General features: G+C 39.3%; 2 protein-coding genes across 3 annotated transcripts in view; one reads left to right on the top strand and one right to left on the bottom strand.

Annotated features, from left to right (window-relative positions):
- ENPP1 (ectonucleotide pyrophosphatase/phosphodiesterase 1) overlaps window positions 1-4,642 on the top strand; it is a 73,579-nt gene extending 68,937 nt beyond the window's left edge. Inside the window, exon 25 of one of the 2 annotated variants that reach the window (XM_025865519.2) lies at window positions 290-4,642. In XM_025865519.2, coding sequence (XP_025721304.1) covers window positions 290-460 — 171 coding nt within the window. In that variant the 3' untranslated portion in view covers window positions 461-4,642. The remainder of the gene's footprint in view (window positions 1-289) is intronic. The other variant, XM_073893944.1, reaches the window with a different exon arrangement.
- The window catches only part of VNN1 (vanin 1), a 725,633-nt gene that overhangs the window by 663 nt on the left and 697,568 nt on the right, over window positions 1-27,402 (bottom strand). The gene's annotated exons all lie outside the window — the stretch shown is intronic.

Below are 27,402 nucleotides of genomic sequence, written 5' to 3' on the forward strand. Positions count from 1 at the left end.
TTATGTTTTCCAACATTTTTTTAAACTCACTCTGTTGAAGTTTCTTGCACCAATGTATTCCACATATACTTCCCCTTTCCCAAATTTGAGACATCTAATTAAACAAAGACGCATCATATGTATCAGATGGTGAGCTACTCCAGAGCAGGGATCATGCCTAACAAAGCTTGTAGCATCTGCCATTTGGGAGCCAGAGGGTCATAACTCATTGAAATAGGAAGATGGAGTGCTTGTAGGGAAAGTGAACTGACTATTCTCCAGTGACTTTTCTTTTTCCTCATCTTCATAGCATGGGAAGCATGAGTCTTCATGGGTGGAAGAATTATTGAGGTTACACAGAGCTCGGATCACAGATGTTGAACACATCACTGGACTCAGCTTCTATCAAGAAAGGAAAGAGCCAATTTCAGACATTCTAAAGTTGAAAACACAGTTGCCAACCTTTAACCAAGAAGACTGATATTTTTTATTCCAAAAACACACCATAAATGTTTCTGAAAGAACCTTTTATTTTATACAGTCCTCTATTCACGCTGTCGCCTTGTTTGGAAACTGCCGACCAGAGTTAGAGCTGAGAATCCTCTGATAAACCATCTCAGGGAACCTCGCGGCCTCTGCCCGGCAGTAGAAAAATACTCTTATTGAGTCTCACACATGTTTGAATGTGTAAGAGTTGTTCCAATTTGGGGAATAAAGACAGACCAGTCCTAAAACTGCTCTTCTACTTCTCTTAAGGGCAGAAGTAGCTGTGAACCTTGTCTGGACACCAGATATTTGAATTTTATTTTCACTAATAAACTTTTCTGGAACTGGCAACCAGGACACTAATGGATAGGATTGGAATAGTCTGTGTTACTTTAGTATTTTCACAAAGACTTAGAGGTGATTCTGGATTCTTTCTGACTTGGAGTTCCATTCATTTTAGTTTTAACTGAAAAAATTAGCGGAAGCAAAAATATTTCTAAGGCCCTCTTTCTGTCTTTGGTGACACCCATTCAAAAGCCAAAATATGCAATCCTGTGGGGTTGTTTTGTTTTTGTTTTTGTTTTTGTTTTGTGATTGGGCTTCTTCAGATTTAATGTCTTTAACAAGTTAAACTTTGAGGGAAGATCTGTGAATTGAGTAATTGAGTCTCTCTACCTGCTATAAAATTTTATTCTGTATTTGCGCAAAAAGAAAGATATTCCCATCCTGTTCACTGGTAATTAACATAGGTTGAAAATAGCTCTAAAAGTAGCTATTTTAGACTATTACAAATGTCTTGGTGGAACTTCAGAGAACTTGTCAACACATGCATGGTGGCATTTTTCATCAAGATGGTAGGAATGTTTTCCTCTATGCACAAAAATGACCCCACCAGCAGCAGAACTATGCTGAGCTGTTTGTTTTGAAGTTCCATAGATTTGGAAAGAATGTATAACCATTACATCTTCTTGGTGGTCATAATAAATGAACCTGACCTCTAACCACATAGACTATACCTCTTAGTCCCAACCTGTGAACCTTCAAAGGCTTCCTTCGCTTTTAGGCTACGTGGGTTTGATTTAGGTGTTATATTAGTCCACCAAAAATTTTTATTTGTCCTTTATAGGATGATCATTCTTCAACAGACTACAGGCCACAAAATCCTTTAGATAATATGATTTGTATCTAAAAATTATTTAATAATTTAGAAAGTTTTGTTGGTTTTTGTTTTAGTCCCATAGGGCCCTGAGGGTTTGTACATTGCTTTTTTTCCAGCCTGTCTTCTCTGTTGTTCAATTTGGGTCATTTCTATTGTTTGTCTTTAAGTTCACTGATTATTTTCTTTCTCTAATCCATTTTGTTGTTGAGCCCACCCATTGATTTTTCTATTTCAGTTATTGGTGGTTGTTTTTTTTCTAAAATTTCCATTTGGTTCTTCTTTATATCTTGTATTTCTTTGCTGAGAATTTTTATTTTTTTGCTGAGATTTTCTATTTTTTCATTTATTCTATGCAATTTATAAATACTCGCTGAAGCATTTTTACAATGGCTGCTGCAAAATTCTTTTCAAATAATGCCAGCATCTGTGTCATCTCAGGGTTGGCATCTGTTGTCTTTTTTTCATTCAAAAAGATTTTTCTGGTTCTTGGCATGATGAATGATTTTCAGTGGAAACCTGAATATTTTAGGTGTTATGTGACTATGGACCTTATTTAAACCTTCTGCTTTAGCTGAAGCTTTCTCTGACATCAGCCTAGTGGGGGACTTAGGGGCACTGTCTAGTTCTTCCAAGGTGTGGTTAGGAGTCCAGGTTTCCCACTCAGCCTCCAGTGACACTTGGGGTGAGATGGGACCTTTGTCGCAGGGTGCAGGGTAGAAATTCAGCTCCCCCCCGGGCCTCCATTGATGCCTTCCTGGCTGGGGTGTGCAGGGGGCCTTGTCACTGCTCCCCTGTGGTGTCCACTGACACTGTGGGCAGGAATGTTGGGAAGGCTTTATTATGACGAAGTGGGGATGAAATGACCAGTTGCCTGCTCAAACTTCTCAGATACCACCCTGTCAGTTAGGGTACTTCATGACAGACTGTCAAGGTTGGAAGTCCAGGCTCCCCACTTGGCCTTTGCTGACCTGGTTGCAATTACTGTTTTCTCTTTTGCTAGGCTACTCCTCTTTCAGTCCTTTGGCTAGAGAGCAGGTCTTTCTTAGGACTTCTTTTTGCCTGCTCTGTTGGCATTTGATAGGTTGTGATGTCTTCAGCTCCAAGTCTGGGACATATGAGCTAAAAAGCAAAAACTGGGGGAAACTCATCACAGTTTTTTGTCCCTTGGGTCCCTTTGTCCCAAGGTCCCTAGCCTGCCTGCCTTCTTCTCTCCACCTTTCAGAATCTTCCTATTTTTATTTTATATATAATATCTTAGCTTTTTATCTGCACTTAGCAGAAGGATATCTACTTCTTTATAGAAGTGTCTCATTGATTTTTATATATTCTTCAAAATACATGCAGACACATGATTGCCTCTATGTAAAGCATCTTAGCAGATCTTAATTAAATGGGTAGATGTCTCTCCCCTTTGCCAATCACCAGGTAATACAAAGAAGGACAAGTAATAATCCTTAGAGTTTTAAGGAGGGAGAGGATGGAGCAGAAGTGTAGATGATCCCTAAAGGGTGGTAATTGTTTAAATGGAGTCATAGGCAAGGTGCCAGGGAGGACAGAGGAGACACTGGGTGGTGTTTGACAGTTTCAGCAGTGACTTCTCAGAGGTGGTGACATTTGGGCTAGAACTTAGTGCAAATTGGAGCTCTTCAGGTGAACAGGTAAGGAAAGGACATTCTAACATCCCTTGGATGGATACTCTTTGGCATTTTCCCATTTACTCCTATTTCTGATATTTTCTACAAGTGTTGCTATGACCAACTTATGATATACAACTACTTTATTTTTCCTGCTTTGTTATAATCATCTCCTGCTCTTATAAGTCAGACTATTAATGCTATGCTGACTCTAAAGTGAAGAGCATCCACATCTGTTCCTATTTAGCTTGTTTTTTTTCAGTTGCTCTTACACAGTGTTTTCTTTTTTTTGTCTTGAAAGAGATCTCTCCTTTGACTGCTTCATCATTTTAAAACATGTGACTGGCCTCCAGTCCCCAATTTGAATGGTAAATTTACATGGCTATATATGAAAATGTCTTTATCCTACTATCTACAATGAAGGCTGTTCTTTGCTTTTCATATGCAAAATGAAACCTTTATTTTCCCCTAACTTTATTGCCATGCCTCTGATCAGTACTTCTTAAATGAGGTAAGTAACTTCCATATAAAATTTCATAGCTAAGTCAGCTCATTCATGGTAGAGCAAAGAATCAGGTGGAACTTAAAAATATTTAGAAGTTTCAGAGAAAAGAGGGCAAACCTTAGGAGGAAGAAGGCAAATGTTCCAGCAGCGTAGGTCAATGTGTAGAGGACTGTTAGGCCAGTTGGCCCAGTCCTGTTTCAGGAGAGAAGGTGGATGAAATTGAAGCTAACACCACCCAGTCCTCCAGGAAAGGCTGTTACCACCCCCCACCTTGACTCTGTCATTAGCTAGAGTAACTATCTTGCCTTGCCCTGCTTATCTTATCTATAACAGGAATGGGCATTTGAACTTTGAAACTAAATGTGGTGATTACACTTCGTGCCAAAGCCTATCCCAGGAATCTGGTGTGTTGGTGCTTTTATAAGCATTAGGTAAAATTGTAACATGGCTACAGTCCAATGACATTTTCCTTGTTTTTTGGCAGTCTAAATATTATAAGGGAGAGGAAAAAGTCTACAGAATATGTCTCTAAGCTAAGAAATGTGGATTTACCAATAAAAATTGTATATACAGAAACTTGGCCGCTTTCGTGTGTGTGTGTGTGTGTGTGTGTGTGGTGTGTGTGTGTGTGTGTGTGTGTGTGTGTGTGTGTGTGTGTGTTTGGAGGGTGGGGACAGTGAACGGGGTTGTGGCATTTTCCCAGGGATGATACTGTGTGCAAGAGTTGTAGACAATTAACCACGGATGTATTGTTGGAAGGATAAAAAAGAGCCAAAGTTCATTTCAGGTTCACAGAGTAAACATCAATTTCTGATCTGTACCCTATATTCTTGCTTTTGGTATTTTAATTATTTGCAATCATACTTCAAGGTAAAAACAAAAGACAGGCATGTATAAATATACTTCCAATATGTAGAATGGTCTGAAACCAGAGGGAAAGTATCCAGTATGTAACTTCCATAGATTTTTTTCAACGTGAAATATTTGCACTTATCCTTTCCATTACACATAAACAGAAATTAAAGGAAAAATATATTTACTAGAAATTATAGCCATGGCAGAAACTGTAGATGCATAAAATATGTTTTAGTCTGCTAGAAATGAAAGAATCTCTGCAATCGGTGTTATCCTTGTGAGATGTGGAAAGGAAGCAACAGAAAAAAGTGCACCTTTCATTCCACCCCAGTGTCGTAGTTTTAAATTTAACTTCACACTTGCCCATAAAACCTCAACTCAGGGGGCAGGATTTTAATAAAAATAACACATTCATTTAAAACCCATATAGAATTTCATTATATATCAAATTCAGAACTCAGTATAGACTTCAGCTTTCACAGGATAAAGATTCAAAACAAATAAATATCCAGGAAGTGAGATTTTTATATCTCTTAATAATTTTGCCCCAAGACATCCAGGTATTTTTCACTATCAAATTTTTTTATTCCTACACTTAGATGACATTGTGCTAAGTGTAATATAAAGAAAGTGAAACTTTCAGAACTGAAGGTTTATAAGTTAATAGCGCTGGAGATTATTTTAAATAAATGAGACCAAAATTTTCTCAGTTCAATGAATGGATCTCATTGTTCAAATTTTTACAATTTAAAAAATCTCAGATCAAAACCTACAATTTTGCATTCTCTATTATATAAACTATTCTAGATCTTGACACAATGTCACTGTTTTGAAGAGTTACTCACTTTTATGAAGGTCCACACAGAACTAGTGGTTAACCTGTGAAGCCTTGTTTGTGTACTTACGTGTTTCTAAGATGTTACCACTGTTTACTTCAATAGAACACTTTACCACATTCAACTAGAGTAGATTCAGTTAGATCAAGACTGAACAGATTTCAAAGCTGTGTTTACTCTGTGTCAGGGAAATGGGCATTAGGGATAAATTGGGGAACAGAACAGATGGGATGCCTGCCGCCTTGGTGCTTACCAACATTTCACCTGGATTTCAAGATCTAGCCCAAGGCCCATATCCTTTTGACACCAGTTCTCTTCTCTTGACCCCTAAGCATGGTCATGTGATCAGACCCTCCCAGACATTGGAGATGACAGAGCACAGGCCCTCAGGCTAGTCATTGTTCTGTAGTTGAAGCCAACAGTGTGTGTGTGATGCATTTTATTGTCCTATAATCTGTATGCAATGTTATTACATGGCACTGTGACCTACTAAGATATTGTACTCAGCCCCTGATACTCGATCCAAGTGCCTGGCTTGCTAAAGGTAGTCTGCAGCCATAAAAGGAAATAATTTCGGGGTGATGTGGTTATGGGTATAAGAGAATTGTTAGCTTCCACCTAGGGCTTCCAGGGGACCTGGCAGGATCTTATCCTAAAGAGAACACGTTCCACAAATCTCATAAGGAAATTGAGAAGTCCCAAGAAGCTGCACTATCTAAGCATTTCCAGCCGGTGGTCTTTTGTTAAATTTGCCAAGACTATACCCTTTGAGTTTCTTCCCTAAAACTGTAACTTTGATGAGATTTATGTCAGGAGTGTGCTGTTTCATAAGAGATACCACTCAGTCCTGTAAGATTTTTCCACCAGTGGTTGTAACTCTCATTTAACACTTAAGCATATATTTTTTTAAATTGATAGATTCCTTTTCAGGTATTTCTTTGTCTTGTCTCCAAAGCTGTCTGTCATTGAGAACAGAAATAATCTTTATAGCCACTGTTTCTAGTACAGCACCTGGCACATAGTAGTTGGTTAATAAAGACAACGTCCAGATGAATAAAACCCAATAAGCTGATCCTACCAAAATATCCATTTAAGACAGCTCAGGAATCACAGGTTATAGAAATGCAGCTAGAAGACAGTATATATAAGATCAAGAATGCCTTTCAGGGGCCATTCAGTTTCACTGACTCACAGTTTCATTGACTTTCCTGTGCAAAGTGTGATGCGTGGTGAACTGAAGAGGAAAAGAATGAACTTCTCAGAGTTTTGACATCTCACGTGAAAACCTCTCTACAAAGCATGCAGTGTTCCTCCAGCTGCAAAGAACTGTTGTAGGGCGCCTGGGTGGCTCAGTTGGTTAAGCAACTGCCTTCGGCTCAGGTCATGATCCTGGAGTCCCGGGATCGAGTCCCACATCCGGCTCCCTGCTCAGCAGGGAGTCTGCTTCTCCCTCTGACCCTCTTTCCTCTCGTGCTCTCTATCTCTCATTCTCTCTCTTTCAAATAAATAAATAAAAGCTTTTAAAAAAAATCTGTTGTAAACATTTACTGGCAAAGGTGGACACACACAGGAGCATCTCTCAGTCTTCACATCCATCAACTTCTGGGAACACCTTTTGCTGTGAGGAAAAACACATCAGCCTGGAAGAAATAAGTCGGCGGTAGCAACCCCGCTGGGGCGTCTACAACAAGCATTTTGAGGCAACTTTGCTTTACTCAAGAGGAGAGAGATTTTCCTACCCCTTCTCACTATCTTTGAAATTCAGGGCAATGGAATCTCGTATTGCCTAACATAGTGACGGACAAAGAAGTATTAGTGATGTGAAATCCTCCCTTTCCATCATGGAAGGTTGACCGTAAACAAATTTGATTATTCATTTGCCCAATGAATCAGTCACATTATTATGATAACAAAGACATCTCTGAAACTGGATCAAATATGATGATAATTACAATAATAGCTAACTTAACTGGGTGTTTCTTTGGTTCCAGACATTGTGCTAAATGATTTACATATATTTTCTCAACAATTCTGTAATGTGAAAATACTAATCCTAACCCTGGCTAGTGGGTTATCACTGGCAGGGATTTGAGCCCAGGTCTTGGTAAATCTCATCTACTTAAACAGCATGTCCCACTGCCTCCTGGAAGAATATGTTGAAAATGTTCAAATTCATCAAGTTTTACTCCATCAGCAGCTGAATTTCAAGCCAGAATTAAATTCATTAATAGTGTATTAATAGTATGAAATACCACATTTAAAAAAGAGCACTTAAAAGCAAAATCAAAAAATGTTAACTCTCAATTGAAAAACGGGCAGAAGTCTGGATTAACACATTCATAAGGAAAAGAGCTGTAAAAAACAAATACATAGGAATGTTTTAGCACTTAAGTTAAAGACAGGCAAATGACATTATTTTTGTGCTTACCACGTGGGAAAAGTTTTAAAAGGTACAGATCTCCAGTGTTGCGAAGTTCATTGGCAGCAGTCACACCATGCTGGTGGCGGTACACACTGTTATGGCCCAAATGAAGGTAATTTGATAATTGCGATCCAAAAGTCTAAAAATTGTTCATAAACTATGGCTCACATTTCAGCTCCTCAAATTATTCTGAAGAAGCCATTGTACGAGGACCTAAAATGATGCTCAATCGAAATGGTTGACTCTTATTAGAGAAATAGTAATAGCATATTACTATTACTAGGATACTCTAAGATGTGATCTTTATCTAAATCTACTAAAGTGGAAAAACTTCATGATACAGGAATCAACAATGACAGCTTCTAAAACAGCAGATGATAATGTATCCATTTTGGTGAAAGGAAAAGTAAAATCCCTTTTCCTCCCCTTCCTTCCCTTCCTCTTGTGTATCTTTCCTGCTCAGTTTCTCCCCTCTTGTTCTTCTCTCTGGAAGTTAATGCAGTAAAATATTTACAGTGATTATATCTGCATGCTGGGGCTTGGGGTGACCCTCACTTTCTTGTTCCTCTATAATTCATTACTTTTATAATCTGGGAAAAAAACACCAGTAAAATTCATTTAGATAAAAAAATACTCTTGAATCTTATAAAGTATTTGGAGTGTCTTCACCCATATCTATATATGTGGTGATAAGCATCCAAACAGCAGAAAATGTCCAGCACCTCGGATATCAATTAGGTGCGTATTAATAGTGTGTGAATGATATTCCCTCATTACATTGCTATTCGCCATGGTGAGGTTAACACAGTTCAAAAAAGCCCATTTGCACAAAACGTTTGTCTTTTGTCATCTTCCTTTCACTTCCAAGCTTCTGTGTTCACACCTACCCACCTTCCTTCTAGTCTCTCACGGAGAAAGTGTGATTTCTTTTTGTTTTTTCAGACCTGAGTTCTCACTTCCTCCAGAGCTTTGTTTTTCTTGTTATTAACCCTTCTTCCTCAGCCACACATCTGTGATTCCCACCTCTGCTCTGCTGCCATCTTTCTGCTTTGATTATAAATGGGTCCTTCCATTTCGCTACAGCGTCCGCCATGTTGCGTCTGTCCCAGGAGCTCCCATGGTGAGACAGAACCAATAAGTGCCTGGCTTACATCTCCTGACTTTATTTCCTCACTAACTCCTCCCCTTGTTTGAAACTCCAATAATTTGGTTTCTGACCACCTCCCCATCCCTCCCCGTCGTCCATTAACCTCTCTTTTTAAAAAAGAACAATGATTTCCTCATGGACAGATTTCATTTTTATTTTGGAAATGTAAAAATACACTGTAAAGCATAAGGAGTGAAATAATCATCATCCCACCAGCTTCCCACTGTTAACATCCTGGGCTCCTTTATTAGCTTTTCGATTACTGCTTTAATCTTTCTTAAATATATTTCCAATCACTGTGATTATCTCAAGCATCCCTGTCTGCCCCTGATTCCATTTTTCAGCATGTTTATTCTTTGCTATCTTTAATTTTTTATTTGTGTATTATTATTTCTTTGGGCCTATTTGCTCTTTTAAAATCTCCTTTTATTGTTTTATTGTATCTTTGAGTTTATTTTTTTATTTTTATTTTTTTTTAAGATTTTATTTATTTATTTGACAGAGAGAGACAGCAAGAGCAGGAACATAAGCAGGGGGAGTGGGAGAGGGAGAAACAGGCTTCCCGCGGAGCAGGGAGCCTGATGTGGGGCATGATCCCAGGGCTCTGGGATCATGACCTGAGCTGAAGGCAGATGCTTAATGACTGAGCCACCCAGGCGCCCCTCTTTGAGTTTATTTTTATTTATTGGATTCATGTGTCAATTTTCTTATCAGTTGGCCTACGTTTTCTTCTAGGTGGAATAGATGAAATAAACTTTCCTTCCTCCCCTCTCACTCTGCCTCCTTCCCTCCCTCCTGTTTTAGTCCAGGGTATATTTGCTGAGTTTAATGCCATTTCTTTTTATCTTACCCCCGTTTGACATTCTATTTTACTCAGAGATGGAGTGGGTGACCATCTTCCAATTGTATCTGAGAATCGTTTGTTTATTCCTTTAAACTATAGTTTCAGAGAGAAATATTTTGCTTCCTCTCCACTTTTTTAAAGCCCAAGGGTGGAGTAGTGGTGGGAGAAAAGAGGGCTTGAGGTTATCCTAGACTTTCTATGATATTTGGGCTCCTTTCCTCTTCTGAGATTGTCTCATACAAACGTTCACCTTGTCGGGCGTGTAAACAGCTCCTGTGTTGGAGACTCTTGGACTGTGGTTCATTTCCTCAGTTTAGTGCATGCCCGGGAGATTGCACATCTCTGTCAACCCCTTTTTCTCCTTCCCTGTGTCACTGGGCTTTCTCCCAGAATGGGTCTCATTACATTTCCCATTTCCCCATTGGAATAGATCGTTTGCTCTTTCTGTCCCGCATGCTTCTTTGCAGTGTAACTTTGTTGCTCCAACCTTCAAATGTGGGCTGGCCTTGGGACTTGCCCTGACCCATAGAATGTGGCCAAAGTGACATTTTTTTCACTTACGAGATTGTCCTTAAGGGTCCTTGCACCTTATGCTTTGGGCTCTGAAAATGCTCCTACCACCAGGTAAGGAAGCCAGGGCTAACCCACCAGATGATAAGAGACTGTGTAGAAGAGAGGCTCAGCTCCCTGCCGGCACCAAGGCCCCGGATGAGAGGGTAAGGCCATCCTGTGTCCTCCAGCCCTAATGGAGCTGCCCAAAGGCTGAAGTAGTGTGAATGACCCCAGTGAGACCACCAGAAGAACCACCCTGCTGAGCACAGCCATAGAATCATGAGAATTATGAAATCATTCTTATAAGCTCCTATGTCTTGGAGTGTTTTTATGCAATGATATATATTTGATACCTGAGAGCAGGTGGTACTAAGTGCAACTTGAAACATGTGGCATTGGCTTTGGGACCAGGCAGTGGGCAGAGGCTGGAAAATGGTACAGAGACTATTGAAGGCAGAGGAAAGGACTACCTATGTTAGTACGTGCTACATAACTTTGGAATTCTTCAAAAATCTATCTTCAGTTTGTGAAAGCAACAAGACTGAGTTAAAAATTGATATCTAAGTCTTTTGTGTGAGTGTGTATTGATTTTATATTTAAAGGCCATGTTGACGCACATCATGTTTGTTGCAGAACTATTCACAATAGCCAAGAGGTGGGAGCAATTTACATGTACATTGACAGATGAATGGATAAACAAAATGTGGTCTATACATACAATAAAAGATTATTCAGCCTTAAAAAGGAAGGAAAATCCGTCACATGCTACAATGTAGATGAACCTTAAGGACATTAGGCTAAGTGAAATATGCCAGACACAAAAAGCCAATATTGTACAGTTCCATTTACATGAGCCATTGAAAGCAGTCGAACTCATAGAAGCAGAAGGTAGAATTGTAGTTCCCAGGGGGATGGGGAGGGGAAGGATATGTGAGTTAATGGGTACAGAGCTTCAATTTTACAAGATGGAAAATTTCTGCAGATCTGTTGTTCAACAATATTAATATACTTAACACTACAAAACTGTACACTTAAAATGGTTAAGATGGCAAGTTTTGCATTGTATGTTTTTATTTATTTGTTTTACCATAATTAAAAAAAAAATTGAGGAGGAGGAAGGGCATGGTGACAGAATAGATGGCAAGCCCTGATAGTAGATGAAGGATCTGCAAGTTTATGAATATGCTTTACAGAAATAATAAGGAGAACAGCAGTAAAAATACCAAAAAACACCTTTCACCTTACCTCCATAAATGCTGGCATTGGATAAAATTGAACCTAGGTAACTACCAGAGCCACAAATACAGGTTTCCCCCACTCACCGAAAGTAGAGCGTTCCTATGAAGCTTTTCCTAAGTAGAAATGGCATACAGAGAAGAAGCAATGACCGTTAACTTACAGGTATCATATGACCTCACTGATATGAGGAATTCTTAATCTCTGAAAATTGTCTTGAGCATTCATTGCCTGACCCAAAAAATATTTTCTCTTAGGCTTTTCTGATACCTTAGGACACATCTTGCTAACAGAGGCACAAAATTAATCTAGATAAAGCACAGATGCTCACAGACAGTTCAAAGCTGTGGGGGTTTGATGCTGAGATGCTGAGGGTAGTTCCGGGGAAAGGAACTTGGCAGAGCCCCTCTCACTGCTGGGGGTTCTGCCTCCGTGAAGCCTCACTGAGGAACAAGTGCTGAATGCTACTTTTGCTTTCTGACTTTTTTTTTTTTTGTAAAAGCAAAAAATCCTCTTCATATTTCTTTTGATTAGAGAAAACAGGTACTCACATAGGGTTTTGTTTTTGTTGTTTGTAAAAGCAAAGTGGCGAAACTCGAACTTTGGAAAAGCAGGAGAAACCTGTAAGTGATTTGGATTCCAACTCTAAAGTAAGGCGTAGTTCTCCCCCTGCTGGCCATCTTGGAATTGTTCGGTTTTAGGAAAAACCAGGGCGGCTAGAGTGAGAACATTCCCTGTAAGATATTCCTGTCATGAAAATGCCGACCTTTTCATTCACCAAAATATTTCCTGTAAACTCTTGTAGCCATTATCTGCAATTATTCACGCATTCGTTATTCCATTTCTTAAAATTAACATACAGTTTATTTGGCTCTAGCTCATTCATTCACTGACCTTTTTATATAACCCTAATATGCGCCAGGCACTGTACTAAACTTTTAGGTTTCAAAGATGACATTGGTGTGGACCTGGGTTTGATATCTAATAGAATGATACACACATGTAAATCATTAAATCAAATGCAGTAAAGACTTATGAATTGACAGAAGTTGCTCATGTACTAGAGTATGAGAATTGGGGCATAAACAGGGCAGTAAACAGTTCAGCAGAGGTATAATTAGTACATTGGATTCTTGCCCTTAGAATTCATTAACAAGAGGTTATCTGATCATATACCGGTACACATATATATTAATTGTCAACAAGCATTTTTTTTCTAGTTGGATTATTTTAAGCAGCTTTTTATTTTTAAATAATTACAGTTGAACCCTTGAACAATGTGGGGGTTAGTGGTGCCAACCCCAGTGTAGTCAGAAATAATCATATAACTTTTGACTCCCCCAAGACTTACCTACTAATAGCTCACTGTTGATCAGAAGCCTTACTAATAGCATAAATAGTTACCACATATTTCCTATGTTATGTCTCACACACTGTATTCTCACAATAAAGTAAGCTAGAGAAAAGAAAATGTTATTAATAAAATCATAAGGAAGAGAAAATACATTTACAGTATAGTGTGTACTTATCCATACTGCAAGGTTATGTCAATCGTTTACGAGATAAATCTCTGCCCTACCTACATAAATATTCTTATTTATGTGGTATGTGTAGATGTTACACATATTACTATACTAACACTAGACATAAAAAATGAAAAGATAATGTGAAAAAGAAATTTCATATTTATTTACAGGGGTAATGATTCATACAGTGAAAATGAAGAAGTAGAGATATGATTGCTTTATGGTAGCCTAGTACAATCAACGTGATTGCTTCACAGTAGCTTAGCTTCTACACTAATGGGTCTTCATAAAATTTCATAGCATACAATATTACAGTCCTATTTACAGCCATTGGAAACACTGTTATAGTTTTTAAAAAAAAACACTTTGTGTGATAGTAGGCTGACCTACCATTTCTCCAATTATGAGAGAGGCATACTGTATGACAATATAATTCTTTAAAAGCAAAGTTATAAAACAGGAAGAAAACTAACACATTAGTTATTTTATATTAAGTATTACTCACATTTTGCCTACGTAAGGATAGTCTGTCCACTTCCATACAAGTCTTACACACCATGTTTTAGACAATGAATACCTAGTTGATAATGAGGAAGACACAAAAACGTCTCGCACAGTTCTTGCCATCGTTACTAGATTTTCACATGAAGACACTCGCATGTACACAGCAGAAGGGCTGATTAACTATACGGCACGATGATTATTTACTTTTCATTCCGTGGATCATCATAAAGGTGGAGGAAGGGGAGGTGGGGTCCTGCTGTGCCTGGGGTGGCAGGTGCCGAAGAGAAGAAGGAGGTGGGAGGGAGGCATGAGGGGCAGGCACACTTGGTGGAACTTTACAGAAATATATCATAATTTCTGTCTGGCTTTTTGGGCACATTCCTTGGGATTTTTTATGTAGGCCATCATAACACCTGCAAATGAAGACAGTTTTATTTCTTCCTATCCAATCTATTTTCCTTTTATTTCCTTTTTTGTTGTTGTTCTGTTTCACTGGCTAGAACTTAACAGTATTATGTGGAATAGCAGTGGTGAGTGGAATTTTTACCTTGTTCCCAATCCTGTCAGGGAAACATTGTCTTTCACCCTTAACAATGACGGTAGTTGTAGTCTTTTTGGCAAATGTTGGTATTTTCTCTTGATAGAAACATATGTAATCATTTAATTTATCCACCATTCTAAGGTGCATGAAATGCCATCTTATTTAATTTTGTCACATTAAATCTGAACAGGGGCGCCTGGGTGGCTCAGTCATTAAGCATCTGCCTTCGGCTCAGGTCATGATTCCAGGGTCCTGGGTTCGAGCCCCGCATCAGGCTCTCTGCTCAGCCGGGAGCCTGCTTTTCCCTCTCCCACTCCCCCTGCTTGTGTTCCCTTTCTCACTGTCTCTCTGTCAAATAAATAAATAAAACCTTTAAAAAAAAAGTAAATCTGAACATTAGTTGCTTTGTTTATGAGTATTCATTTTTTTGTATAAAAATGGTAAGTTTTTCAAATAAAAAAATAGGAAAAATAAATAATACCAAAAACTGGCATTCCTAGTAAAATTTTATAGTAACCATATGGGTATATTCATAAATAATTTTAAATTTCACCTTATGGTAATTATATGAAAAGCAGTGATTACATTTATAGTTACCTAACCAGTTAATTTGAAATATCTTTTGCATCTTCTCTTTTTTTTCTTTTCATAATGAAGTTCTCATCCTTATTAATTAAAGAAAATAAAAATAAGTCAGGACTGTTTAGTTGGCCCTTGTAATTCTGTATAAGTAGAATTGATGTGTTTTTTTTTTTTTTGGCATGATGATTTTGCCAAAAAAAGACTCTCATCTTATTGATAGGATAAAGTGGATAATACGAACTTTTAAAAATGTCATTAGATCTCAGCGATATATCACCATAGGATGGATACCTTCAGTTTAGGAAATACTAGAGGCATATGAACTAAGTGTACAGATGCCATAGGAATTCCTTGGGAACCATGGTCTGTCTGTCTGAGTATCCATCGAGAGTCCTGAATACTACAAGGAACTATTTACAGGAGCATCATATGTGAGAAGTGCCTTCCTTTGTATCTCAAAGGTCACTGAAGTCTGGGCAAATCAGCAAAGATCTTCACCAGGCACATCGAAGCTCTGAGAATAGCCAGCAATGGCGATGCCACTAGGTACATTTCTCTGAACTGCGTGGACTATCTTTTTTCAACTGGTTTTTGCTTTAACAATAACAATGACACTAGAGTACAAAGAACCCAGAAGTTGTAGCTGTGTGGAGTTCAACTGGTTCTTGAGGTAATTTGACCTTGAGTGCTGCACCTCTTCACCCAGCAGGGGGCAGTAAGTGATTATGGAAAAATCTGTAACAGGCCTCTGGGTAAAGAACCTAGGAGCCGGGCTATTTGGAAAGGTAATTCTGAGAGCATATTGGACATCACGCTGATCTGCAGTTAGTTTTTAATGTGAATATAACCTGAAATACTCTTTTATTTGGTGGGTCTAAATTGGAGCATAAAACAGATTTATAACAGATCTACTTTCCTTGAATAGGGGCATGAAGCCTCAGTGACACTTTCCCGAAATATAGCAGACCCTTGAGACTTTGAAGACCCTGCTTTGGCTCAACTTCTCAGAGGAACAAAAGACTTGTAATTCTTATTAGACACCTTCATCTAGATGTCTGACAATCCTTTCCAATTCAACATGTTCAAACTAGGCAGGAGTGTGCTGGGGCCAGCCTCTGGGGCTCAACGGAGCCAACTGATAATTTGTCAGAGATTTTGCAAGCTGAAGGACTTCACACTGGTAGTTTGAAATCAGCTATCATGGAAGCATTTACAGTAGAAATTTTCTATTGCTATAAACCAGGACCTTCCATTTCCCCCAGCTAGTTCCTCAAAAAATTGCAAATAGTACTATCATATGAGCCAGCAATCCCACTTCTGGGTTAAATATTTACCAATATTCCACTGATTCAAACACAGTTGCTTTGTCCCTTAACCATGCCTCTTCTCCTGCTTATGTGTCCTATTAATTCCCAATCCTCTGATTATCTCACTCTCCAAAGCCCAGTTCAAATTCATCTCTTCCCATGGTCAACTAATATTATTCAAGAATATGTGATGGAGAAAAGACAGTCTCTTTAATAAATAGTGCTAGGAATATGGGATGTTCACATATAAAAGAATGACACTGGACCCCTGTTTTACAGCACTCACTTAATTAAACTCAAAATCAATTAAAAACTTAAATATAAGACCTAACACCATTAGACACCTAGAAGAAAACATAGGGGAAAATCTTCTTGACATGGGTCTTGGCAATGATATTTTGAATATGACACCTACAGCACAAGCAACAAAAGCAAAAATAAGTGAGTGGGACTATATCAACTAAAAATCTTCTGCACAGCAAAAGAAATGATCGTTAAAATAAAAAGGCAGCCTACAGAATAGAAAAAAATGTTTGCATACCATGTATCTGATAAGGAATCAATATCCGAAATAAATGAGGAACTCACATATTTGTAAACCATATGTCTGAAAGGGGTGCATATGCAAAATATATAAGGAACTCATAAAATTTAATAGCAATAATAATAATAATTGAATTTTAAAATGGGCAAAGGAACTGAGTGGACATTTGTCCAAAGAAGACATTCAACAGGTACATGAAAAGGTGCTCGACATCACTAATCATCAGAGAAATGCAAATCAGAACCACAAACAACACAAAAACCTTACACCTGTTAGAAGGCTATCATCAAAAAGACAAGATAGTAAGTATTGACTAAGATGTGGAGAAAAGGGAAACTTTGTGCTCTGTTGGTGGACATGTAAGTTGGCACAGCCATTATGGAGAACAGTATGGTGGTTCCTCAAAAAATTACAAATAGTACTATCATATGAGCCAGCAATCCCACTTCTGGGTATATATCCAAAGGAAATAAAATCACTATCTTGGAGAGAGATCCTCAGCCCCACATTTAGTGCAGCATTATTTACAACAGCTAAGATATAGAAACAACCTTAGTGTCCATTGATGGATAAATAGATAAAGAAAACATGGTGTGTGTGTGTGTGTGTGTGTGTGTATACATGCAATGAAATATAACTCAGCCATAAAACAGAAAGAAAACTTGCCATTTGTAACATGAATGGACACTGAGGACATTATGCTAAGAGAAGTAAGTCGGGCAGAGAAAGACAAATACTATATGATCTCACTTATATGTGAAATCTAAAAAAACCTGAACTCATAGAAACAGAGAACAGATTGGTGGGGGTAGGGAAAACGAGTGAAGGTGGTCAAAACGTAAAAGCCAAAACAAAATTCACCTCCTCCTGCACCGACACTGAACTTGCTCCCCACACCTCCACCTCCACTTTCCCCCCTACCTCTGGCTTCCTGAGGCACTTTGTTCATTACAGGTTAAAATAGCCTTATTTTATAATATGGGTTTCTCAAGAGTCTCCGGACTAGATAGTAGACTGTGGGTTCCTGGAGGGGACTTTGAGGACTGTGTCTGAGACATCATGTAACCTCAGTGGCTATGGTAGAACTTGGCACATAGCCGGTGGTGAAATGGTTGTGGTTTGGAGGATTGCCACAAAATAACTTTGTACTACTTCTACATTCACCTCTGACCACAACCAACTTATTAACGTAATTTTTTATTCCTCATCTTCATTCAGCCTGTTATATTTGTCACATTTTTCTCAAACCAAGGCCCTTGGTATGCCCATAGCTCCTTCCCACCTTCTCCATCTTTGTGTCTGTTTTTCCCTGTCCCCATGGAGTGTCTTCCCCACTTCCTTCAAGCTCTTGCTCAAATGCCATTTTTTTCCCCCCATGGAGCTTTTCTCTCCCTATCCTTTCCATTCTGCCACTCTAAGTAATCTGATCTCTCCACACAGGCGTCTTGAAGTTGGTCCACTAAGTCCTGAAATTCTGTTAAAATGGGAAACTGAACTAATCCACTGTGGTTGGCTAGACCGCAAAGAGGAATGCCAGAGGTCATGAGGAATACTCTGAGAGCCTTGCCAAAGTCACTCCCTTGTCCAGACCAAACAGGAACGCGAATGATGGATAGAGATTTCGGATGTGGGGCATGATGAACGGGGGGGAGGGCAAGGCCGGCGGGGCTGGAGTTCTGTCTATTTAAAGTGGCTGTCTGTTTGGCAGGCCTCCCCGGAGGCGAGAGGACTGTTTGTGCTCTCATCCATAACAAAGATGCCCGCAGCCCGGGTCTGTTAGCCTTCCTCATAAAACCATGTTTGGAGAGATATCTCTGGGGAGGGAATTTTGGTTTGAAACTGGAAGAAAGCAAGCCTGAAACCTAACTGGGAAATAAGAGATAGATCAAGGAACAAAAGTCAAAAATCCTGAAGTGGAAAATGTCTTGAGGAGTAAAAATAGTGGCTTTTTACATGGCATATGAGGCAGTTTTGCTGCTCACCCTTTCATTAGCTGACTTCCTGTGCCCCACTGGGATGGTTCTCCCAGGGCTGATTGCTGCTTTTGATGCCTCTAACCAGCTGGTGTCACCACTCAGGCCATGGATTCTAGGATTCCAGGATTCCAGAAAGACAGGTAGTTTCACAAAGAGTTAAAGAAGCTTTGTTTTGGGAAAGCTGATCTATCAATCACTTACCCAAAATGTGTTGAGCACCTGTTATACGCCAAGAATAGTGACAGGTGCTGGGGGAGGGAAAGGATACAAAAATAAATATGTGATTCTTTTTGTTTTTTGGTTGTTCTAGGTAGAGTGAATAGTTCTCATTTGGGAAGACGACGTGAAGAATGAAGTGATCGCTTACGTTAGAAATGATTCTACCTTCTGGCTTTTAATTCTGCTCATTCACTCCTCTTCTTCAGTTCAATTTTGCACACCTTTATTAAACCCATGCTAGGTGCTAAGTACTTCGATCGGCCCGAGGGAGACACACTTGAATGAAATACTGTTCCTTTTTCTGCAGGGAGCTCACTGTGTTGTGCTGGAGACAGATTCATAAGCTTCTAACCTTAGTCCCTGAAAAGTGATCATAAACAGGTGTACAAAGTACAGGAGGAACATTTAGGGGGAGTGAGTTGGGGAAGGACCTAACATTTTGCTGCTACTTCTTTCTCTTTTAGTCGCAAACTTTTTCATCACTGTTTGACAGATCCTGGCATCCCTGATGTGAGAGATAAAATAAACAAGCAAGCTTTTCCAATAGGAAGAGAACACCATACATGACAATGAGGCTTTTCCACTGAGCCTGGACATGGCCTCCGAATCCTCTCAACACAGAGCTGAGGGAAGCTGCTAACTGTCATTACCATGTAGACACCTATTTCTCACCCCCACCCTGCCCCAAAATTGTGTTCTGTTCCTCTTTTCTGTTCATTCTTGGGGGTCTAAAATTCCTATTTTTCTGCCCTAACATTCCCTCATGAGAGATTATTTTAATATATGTTTTGTAATTTTGAATTGTGAATTCATCTTTATCTATGGAATTGCTCCACAGCCTGGTTTGGGAATATGTCTCTGCAGAAAGGTTTCCACTTTGCATTAGTCAGGCACACTGAGGACATTAGCATTGTAAAACTAACTTTATATTAACCCCCTAACTTGGAGGCTCCCAGACTACATAAATAGGCCTATTTCAAACCTCAACCTGCTCATGGGATGCTCACGGCTACACGTGCCAGGAGGGAGTTGTTCCTATTCAGGCAGACAAAACTTTTTCTCTTGTGCTAATGGGTTTTTTTGTCTTTTGTTTTTGTTGTTGTTGTTGTTGTTTTAGTTTTCGGTTTTTTCCTAGGCCAAGTGGTCTGGCTTTTTTGGGGGGAAGAGTATAATGTGGTGGTCTTATTTTCCTCACCACCTCCTGGTGTCAGGGCTTCATATTCTGGGCTTATGTGGGTGCTAAGATCCCAGACTTTTGGTTACTGGGACTGGAAATCCACTTCCCTTCCAAGGTAACCTCTGTGTTATTTTGCACTCATAGCTTTAGTTTTTTAATTTCTTATAATTGGAAGGCTCTAGAAAATTCCCTTTTTTTCTTGAGAGCCTTAACAATGCATTTTAAAGAATGTTGGTTATATTTTGCCCAGAATTTCTAGCTTTGTAGTGGGAGAATGTTCAAGTTCTCTACTGTCCCAAACCAGAAATCTATCCAGCAAATCCTTAATGCCTAGTATCATTCAAGCAGTCCTTAGCATGCCTAGACACATATGACAATAGGGTGGTAGTACCTGCAACAGCTGCTCCTTATCTGATTATTTGGATCTTTCCAGGTCTGGGATACAGAAGACTGAGTCCTGCTGATTCTCCCCATGGCAGAAACAAACAATATAATATGCCCATGGCATGAACCAAGTCACCAGGTTTTTTAGTGTACATATACAATCACTTTTCTTTCTTTTTCTGTATAGTCCCTTTAAATCCAAACACCTTTATTAAGAGAGCCCAATATCTCTCTTTTGAGGCCCCACTCTCTCCAGCAAATTATTGAGTACAAAGAGAGGCAGTCCTCTTCCAAGCCCCGGACCCAGCGAACGGTTCCGTCCCTCAGCACAGCTATTGTCAGTCATTGTCACATGGTGTTCCTATTGACTTGGGTCCTGCTGGGTTGAACAGTTGTTGACTGCTACAGTTTCTTCCTTGCTGGTACCCTCGTTTGGACAGCAAGTTTACAGCTCTTTTAAGTTCCCTCCCAGATTTTCAGCAGCTGTGTTTTTAAGCTGTGACAGAAGAGGGCCTTTTAGCCTCAGCCAACCACTGTGTCAAACCAGCTCCTTCTCATCCAGATTTGTCCTGCCCTTCTGCTTTGCAATAGTGTTCAGACTGCATATATTCTTCAAAGATAGTAAGCTCTCCGTTCTTTTCATTTTCAATCCTAAGAAAAATTAATCATGTTCATGGATGTGGTGCCTTACCATTTCAGAATTCACTGACACTCAACACCCACTCTCTGCAGGCAGCTCAGAAGCCCAGAAAGGGGAAGTGACTCTCCCAAGAGAATTCTACAAATTGATAGGAAAACTGGAACTCCACTGGTCTTGCACCAACACCATGTCTTTCAGACACTAAGTCTTGCCACACAGTAAGCAATTTGAGGTGAAAACTGAATATCCTCTGTGACTCTACACACATCCTTGCTTATGTAAGTTCCCCGCACTAGGCGTCTGTTCTAGAACATCTGGATTCTAGTAGATTCTGGAAGTGTGGTCCCTAGACCAGGAGTAGCAGCATCACCAGGGGACATGATAGAAATGCAAATCTCAGATTTCGCCCAGACCTACGGAGTCAAAAATGCAGAGACTGGGGGGCAGCAGTTTTTATTTTAATAAGTCTCGCAGGGATTCTGATCATCACTGAGGTATGAGAAGCCTGTAACGTGAGAACACGTTACGGGCTCTTATCTGTTAGGTATTGTAGATACAACACTTGCCCAGAACAAAAGGTTTCGCAGGCCGACAAAATGTTTTGTAATTTGAAAAACAAGTTTGATCTCCATGTCAAAAGAAGAAAATACCAAACTGTAAATCAGATTTAATAAGTAGTTCATTAACTATCTGTAACAAAAACAACATACCAATTAGTCAGCTAATTTCAGTTCTCATAATTATCTATACAAGATGTTTAATTAAGAATATGGGTACATTTTAATATGTTTGATATGATGTGTAATAAAGCCTCCAGAATAAGTGTATACTTCCATCTTGTTTTGTTATTTAATTCTTGAATGTAGAGACTCAATCCCTCATCTGGCATCTCTGCAGATTAAGGTTTAATATATGAGAATGATAATCGTCAATTTCCAGACGTGTTTAGATGACAACAAATATGAGTATAATTAAAGAAAAGAGCAAATGACTATATTTCAGTGGACTTCCACTAAAATACCTTTTAAAACTAAATTATTATAGGGCTCCTGGGTGGCTCAGCTGGTTAAGCAACTGCCTTCAGCTCAAGTCATGATCCCGGAGTCCTGGGATCGAGTCCCACATCAGGCTCCCCCTGCTCTGCGGGGAGCCTGCTTCTCCCTATGCCTCTGCCTGCCACTCCCCCTGCTTGTGCTCTCTCTCTCTCTGTCAAATAAATAAATAAAATCTTTAAAAAAAACCTAAATTATTATAAATAAATAAAATGAGAAAAAAAAAACCCAAACTACATATTGTGCTATTAGCCTACACTGGCAGGTGTTTTGCTTTATTTCAATTTTCTCCACATCTCTGCTCTTTCACCTGTGTATTCTCTCACCAAAAAAAGATTGAAAAAGTGCTTAAGAGAATCTACTGAATGCAATACTAAATTTGATATTCATATTGAAGTACCAGGCATTTATTATTGCTTCTTTTTACAGATGGGAAAACTGAAGTTTAGGAAGCTTTAATTATATTCTAAGGTCACACAACCAGTAAATGTGAATCCAGGATTTAAATGCCAGCCTTTGAGACACTAGAAACTCATGATTTGCCCACACTTCCATGCTACCTCTCTGAGAAGGAGAATTGATAGTGAGTATTGTTTCTGAACAGTTTTTACCGTGCAGGGAATATTGGTGCCATTAAATATGGCTGTGGGACCTGGAAATTTGTGAAGTAATTAAGCCTTTTTATGTCAGTATATGTAGGGCATATGTACAAAATAATTATTCCTTATGGATGAGAAGTCCAGGTTGGCTATATTTGAGTGGAACTTCTGAAGGTGACATTACATTTAAGGGGAAAGTTTTTTTTATAAGAAAATCTATTTTGAGACTTTATTACTCCCTGTTCTCTTATAATTCTTTAAGTGCAGCAAGTCTCATCAATCTGTTTTGTATTAGTTGCTTAGAGGCAGTCTGTGACTATTGCAGGATTTGTCAACCATACAGAGTCACCTCCTAAAAATAGTGTTATTGCTTGATCATAAGCCCATGAGAGAGAATAGCCCATAACTACTACTGACAGACAATAGTCTGTTATTGTTACTGCAGCTAGGGCAGATGTCAAGGTTTAGCTCATAAATATTCCATGGCTCTACTCTGATTCCTGGAGACACATCTCATTGAGTGGTCCAGGGCTCTGCTACCTGTTAGCTCTCCTCCCTCAATATTTTAGGAAAAAGTCCGATTAAGGAATGGAGATTCAACTTATATAGTCTTCTCAGCAAGAAGCTCATGCCAATAAACAAGGATCTCTCATTTATTTTAGTTCAGATGAGGTTGCAGATGATATCTATTCATAGGACAAGATGTTCTTGGCATGTTGGGAAGTGGAGAAGAGGTTGTTCAATAGTTCATATAGGATTTTACCATTAAAAATTAAAATTTTAAACAATTTAGAGGACATACATAAATAGATGATAGAGGAGCACTGTTCAATAGAAATATGAGCCACATGTAAGTTTTTATTTTCTAGAAGTCACACTTAAAAAGTAAAAAGAAACAAGAAAAATTAATTGTAATGGTATATTAATTTATTCTAAAATACATTAATTTTGCATGCATAATTATACATTTTATATAAAAATATAAATGTTTCACATTTATATTTAAGTATATGTTAAGTTATTGTATTAATACATTTTAACAATACATTAATCTTGAATTTTTAATTAGTTTTTAATTTTTAGTAATTAATGATATAGTTTATTTAACCCAATATAACATTATTATTTTAACATGATATTAATATAAAATGATTGATATATTTTACATTTCTTTCATACTTAGTCTGTGAAATCTGGTGTGTATTTTGCACTTATAGCCCACCTCAATTTAGACACTAAATTTTGGGGACAAATATGTGATGTGTTTAGATTGCGTAAATTTAAAGCTGAAAAATTTATTCATATACACAAGTTATTCCAGTCACATGAAATTTTTCAACAACCGCACTGAATATCAATTTTAATTTAATTAAAATTAAATAAATTTAAAAATTAGTTCCTCAGTTACACTCGGCACATTTCAAGTGTTCAACAACTACCATCCTAGACATTGCAGTGGTAAAGTTATTCCCATCAAGTTTCAAACGGCAGGGTCACCTCCAAACCTCACAGGTTGGCTTTTCCTGTTCTGAAACCCAGGACAGCTGAGGCTCTGCCCTCTGCTGTCTTGTCCTGCTTCCAACACCATTTCTCTGTTGCTAGGCTGAGTTCCCTTTGTCAGGTCCTCAGTGTACAATTACACAGACGGCGCACTGTGTAATTCCAAGGGACACCACTCACACTGTGGTGCGCAGCTAGTGGGCTTCAGTGATACTGTCAGGTCAGATGCCTCCTCACCTGAAGCCTGGTGGGATGGGTTGGGGCATCCAGGGCACCCTCAGCTCCAGATTCTCCATCAGCCTCCTTCATGATGTGTTCTGCTCCATCTCCTCAACCTTCCTCCACATCTGTTCAGGGCAGGCAGCCAAATTGTCTCTGATGATACTTCTCTCCAGAAGAGCTTTCGCCATGGACAGCTACGTAAGCGCTCCGTGATCAGAGACAGCTTGAGAAAATACCTCATCCTTACCCTCCATGGTGAAGAAGGGATGAGATGAGGCCTGAGAATCACACTCATAATCTTGGTCCTCATCAATCAGGGTATCACTACTAAAGGTGAAAAAAATTTTTTTGGTTAAAAAAAAATATGTTCTAGAAGTCCTTTTGGCAGGCATTAGGTAAAGAGAGACTTGATTTTACCATTAGAGAGAAGCTATGGAAACAGTTTTACTCATGATATAACAATCATCTCTGCTTCGAAATCAAATGAAAACCTAGTGGTCTTCTTCAGACTGGAAACATGAATCCAGCGGGAAACGGGAAAAGTTAGAGGGCTGAGCTGTTCCAGCACAGTCAGAGAAACCCTTTAATCATTGAGGCCCCATGGCTCTATGAGGAAGTTAGTGTAAGTATAAGGGAGGGAAGGTGGACGTGGACATCACTTTGAATCTTGGGAGCAGAAATCAACTTTACCCACAGAAGGAATCTGCCTCAACAATCAAACAGACAATTTCCATTAAACAAGTCCAATCAAGAAAGATTGGAAAAGAAAATCAGAAAAGATACGGTCTTTTCCAGGATCGAAGTCAACAGCCCTTCATTCAAAGTTCAGGACAGCCAAAGGTCCAAGGGAGGGACCTCAAGAAAGGGAGTCCCTCCTGCAAGGAAGGAGCCCAGAAGGGGAGCTACAGCTCTCAGAAAACTTAGGAAGGTAAGAACTGTGTCCGTGCAGGAGTTCTGAAGTCCAGGGGAATAGTCATTTGGGGTGAGAATGTGAAGGCACATTTTTTTGCCCCAGGTCAACCACAAAAATACGCTATTCTTAAATGCCAGCTTTTCAGTAGGGCCCCTCTCCACAGAGACCACAGAGGCTCCGGTGATCTCACTGTGTAGGTACCCTCTTCCCTCTTCCTCCCTTTACTCCCATTCCTCAGGTTTAATCTCAGATTTCTCACTTTTGTCCTGATGTCTCACACAGAGATTCTGTTCTTTGATCTTTGAACAATATTTGACTGTTTATTTTAGTTTCCTCTCAAGGCTCTGTCTTGGGCTCCATGTTTTGAGGATGCATTTTTCCTCACCCAGAATAGTTGTGGGATAAATTACCTCAGAGCTGTTTAACCCATTGGGCAACATAGGCACAAATGCTGGAGCCTATGAGCTTTTCAGAGGCTGAGAAAAATGTTTGAGTCCTGGAAAAAAAATATGTATGGGCTTCAAATAAGGTAAAAAAAAAAAAAACAAACCCAACTAGGGGTGCCTGAGTGGCTCATTTGTTAAGTGTATGCCTTTGGCTCAGGTCATGATCCCAGGGTCCTGGGATCACGAGCCCCGGGTCAGGCTCCTGCTCCGCGGGAAGCCTGCTTCTCCCTCTCCCACTCCCCCTGCTCGTGTTCCCTCTCTCACTGTGTATCTCTCTGTCAAATAAACAAATGAAATCTTAAAAAAAAACTAGAAAATTGAAAGTAATAAATTTTTAATTAAAATCTACAAATATAACAGTATGTCAACTGTCTTGTCAATTTTAGTATTTATATAAATTTCATTGCATTTGAATAGAATTTTGGAAGTTGGGATTTCTTACTTTGAAATACTTCTTAAGTATACATAGTAATAGCTAACAAATCATAGCCAACCATAAATCAAATGCTACCTGTAGCCAAATAATTTTAAAAGTAAAATTATAAACATCCTTTCAAAAAAATGTATAGCCAAAAATTATATTTAGCGTGCGATGAGGTTTTGTTTTGATATGTTTTATATGATGCAGAGAGGAGCCTCCATAGTAAAAGAATTCAGAGCCTACCAAGGCCTTAAAATGACCCTGGAAACTGCTCTCCACCTAGCCAATACTCAGCCTTTCCCTTTCCTGGACAAAGCAACTTCACAGAATAGCAGTATGAAGTGTTGGAAAGTCAGTGGAATTCACCTCGTGGACATATCAATTTCTAGCAGTGAAAAATTTGGCAACTTCACTAGCCTCTCAGACTTCCATTTATTTGAATTCACAGAGGATTGCATAAGACGACAAGTGGGTCTGGTACCTAGTAGGTTGGTAGTATAGTCTACAAAAAAGAGATGGGTTAAATCCTTGTCCCCCATGGGAGAACAGAATTGAACAGGAAGAGAATGGAACTCAAGATCAAGGATTTAAATAAGGAGTTAAAAACTGTAGGAGGCTTCAGAAGCTCCAAATTTATAAAATTCAGCATAGTCAATCAGGGGAAGGTAACTTAGGATGACTATGCTACTGGCTCTTGGGGTAGGTTGCGTTATTGTCTCCGTGGACTGATTCCCCTCCTGGTAGGGTGTGTATCCATCCCCACCCGTTGCCATGTAACTTGCTGAGTCGGCCAGTGGGTAGAATACACTTCCTGCCCGTATCAGCTTGGCCACGTGACTCGCTTCAGCCAATGGGAGTACAAATGCCACATCCAAGCAACAGCTTTACGGGCAGTTGTGTGATTTGGCTGTCTCCTGTCCTCACCCTCAGCCTAATAATGGTGTTGTGTCCCAAATAGGGGCTGCTCCTTTAGCCTGGCTCCTGGCATGAGAAGGCACCTGAGAACAAAGTTACAGCTGCTGAGGTACAGCTGCTAACATGGAATTGTGCAAGAAAGACTTTTGTTGTTAGGAGCCGTGAGATTTGGGATTGGTTTGTCAATCCGGGAGAGCTGATTAATGTGGGTGTTCAGGAAGTAAGCTCCCCCGAGAGAGAGAGAGAGAGAGGGCTATTCTCGTTGTCCTTTCATTGGTC

This window comes from Callorhinus ursinus, unplaced genomic scaffold (assembly GCF_003265705.2).
Source record: "Callorhinus ursinus isolate GAN/ISIS: 27379988/994484 unplaced genomic scaffold, GSC_fseal_2.0 scaffold6, whole genome shotgun sequence".
NCBI lineage: Eukaryota > Metazoa > Chordata > Mammalia > Carnivora > Otariidae > Callorhinus > Callorhinus ursinus.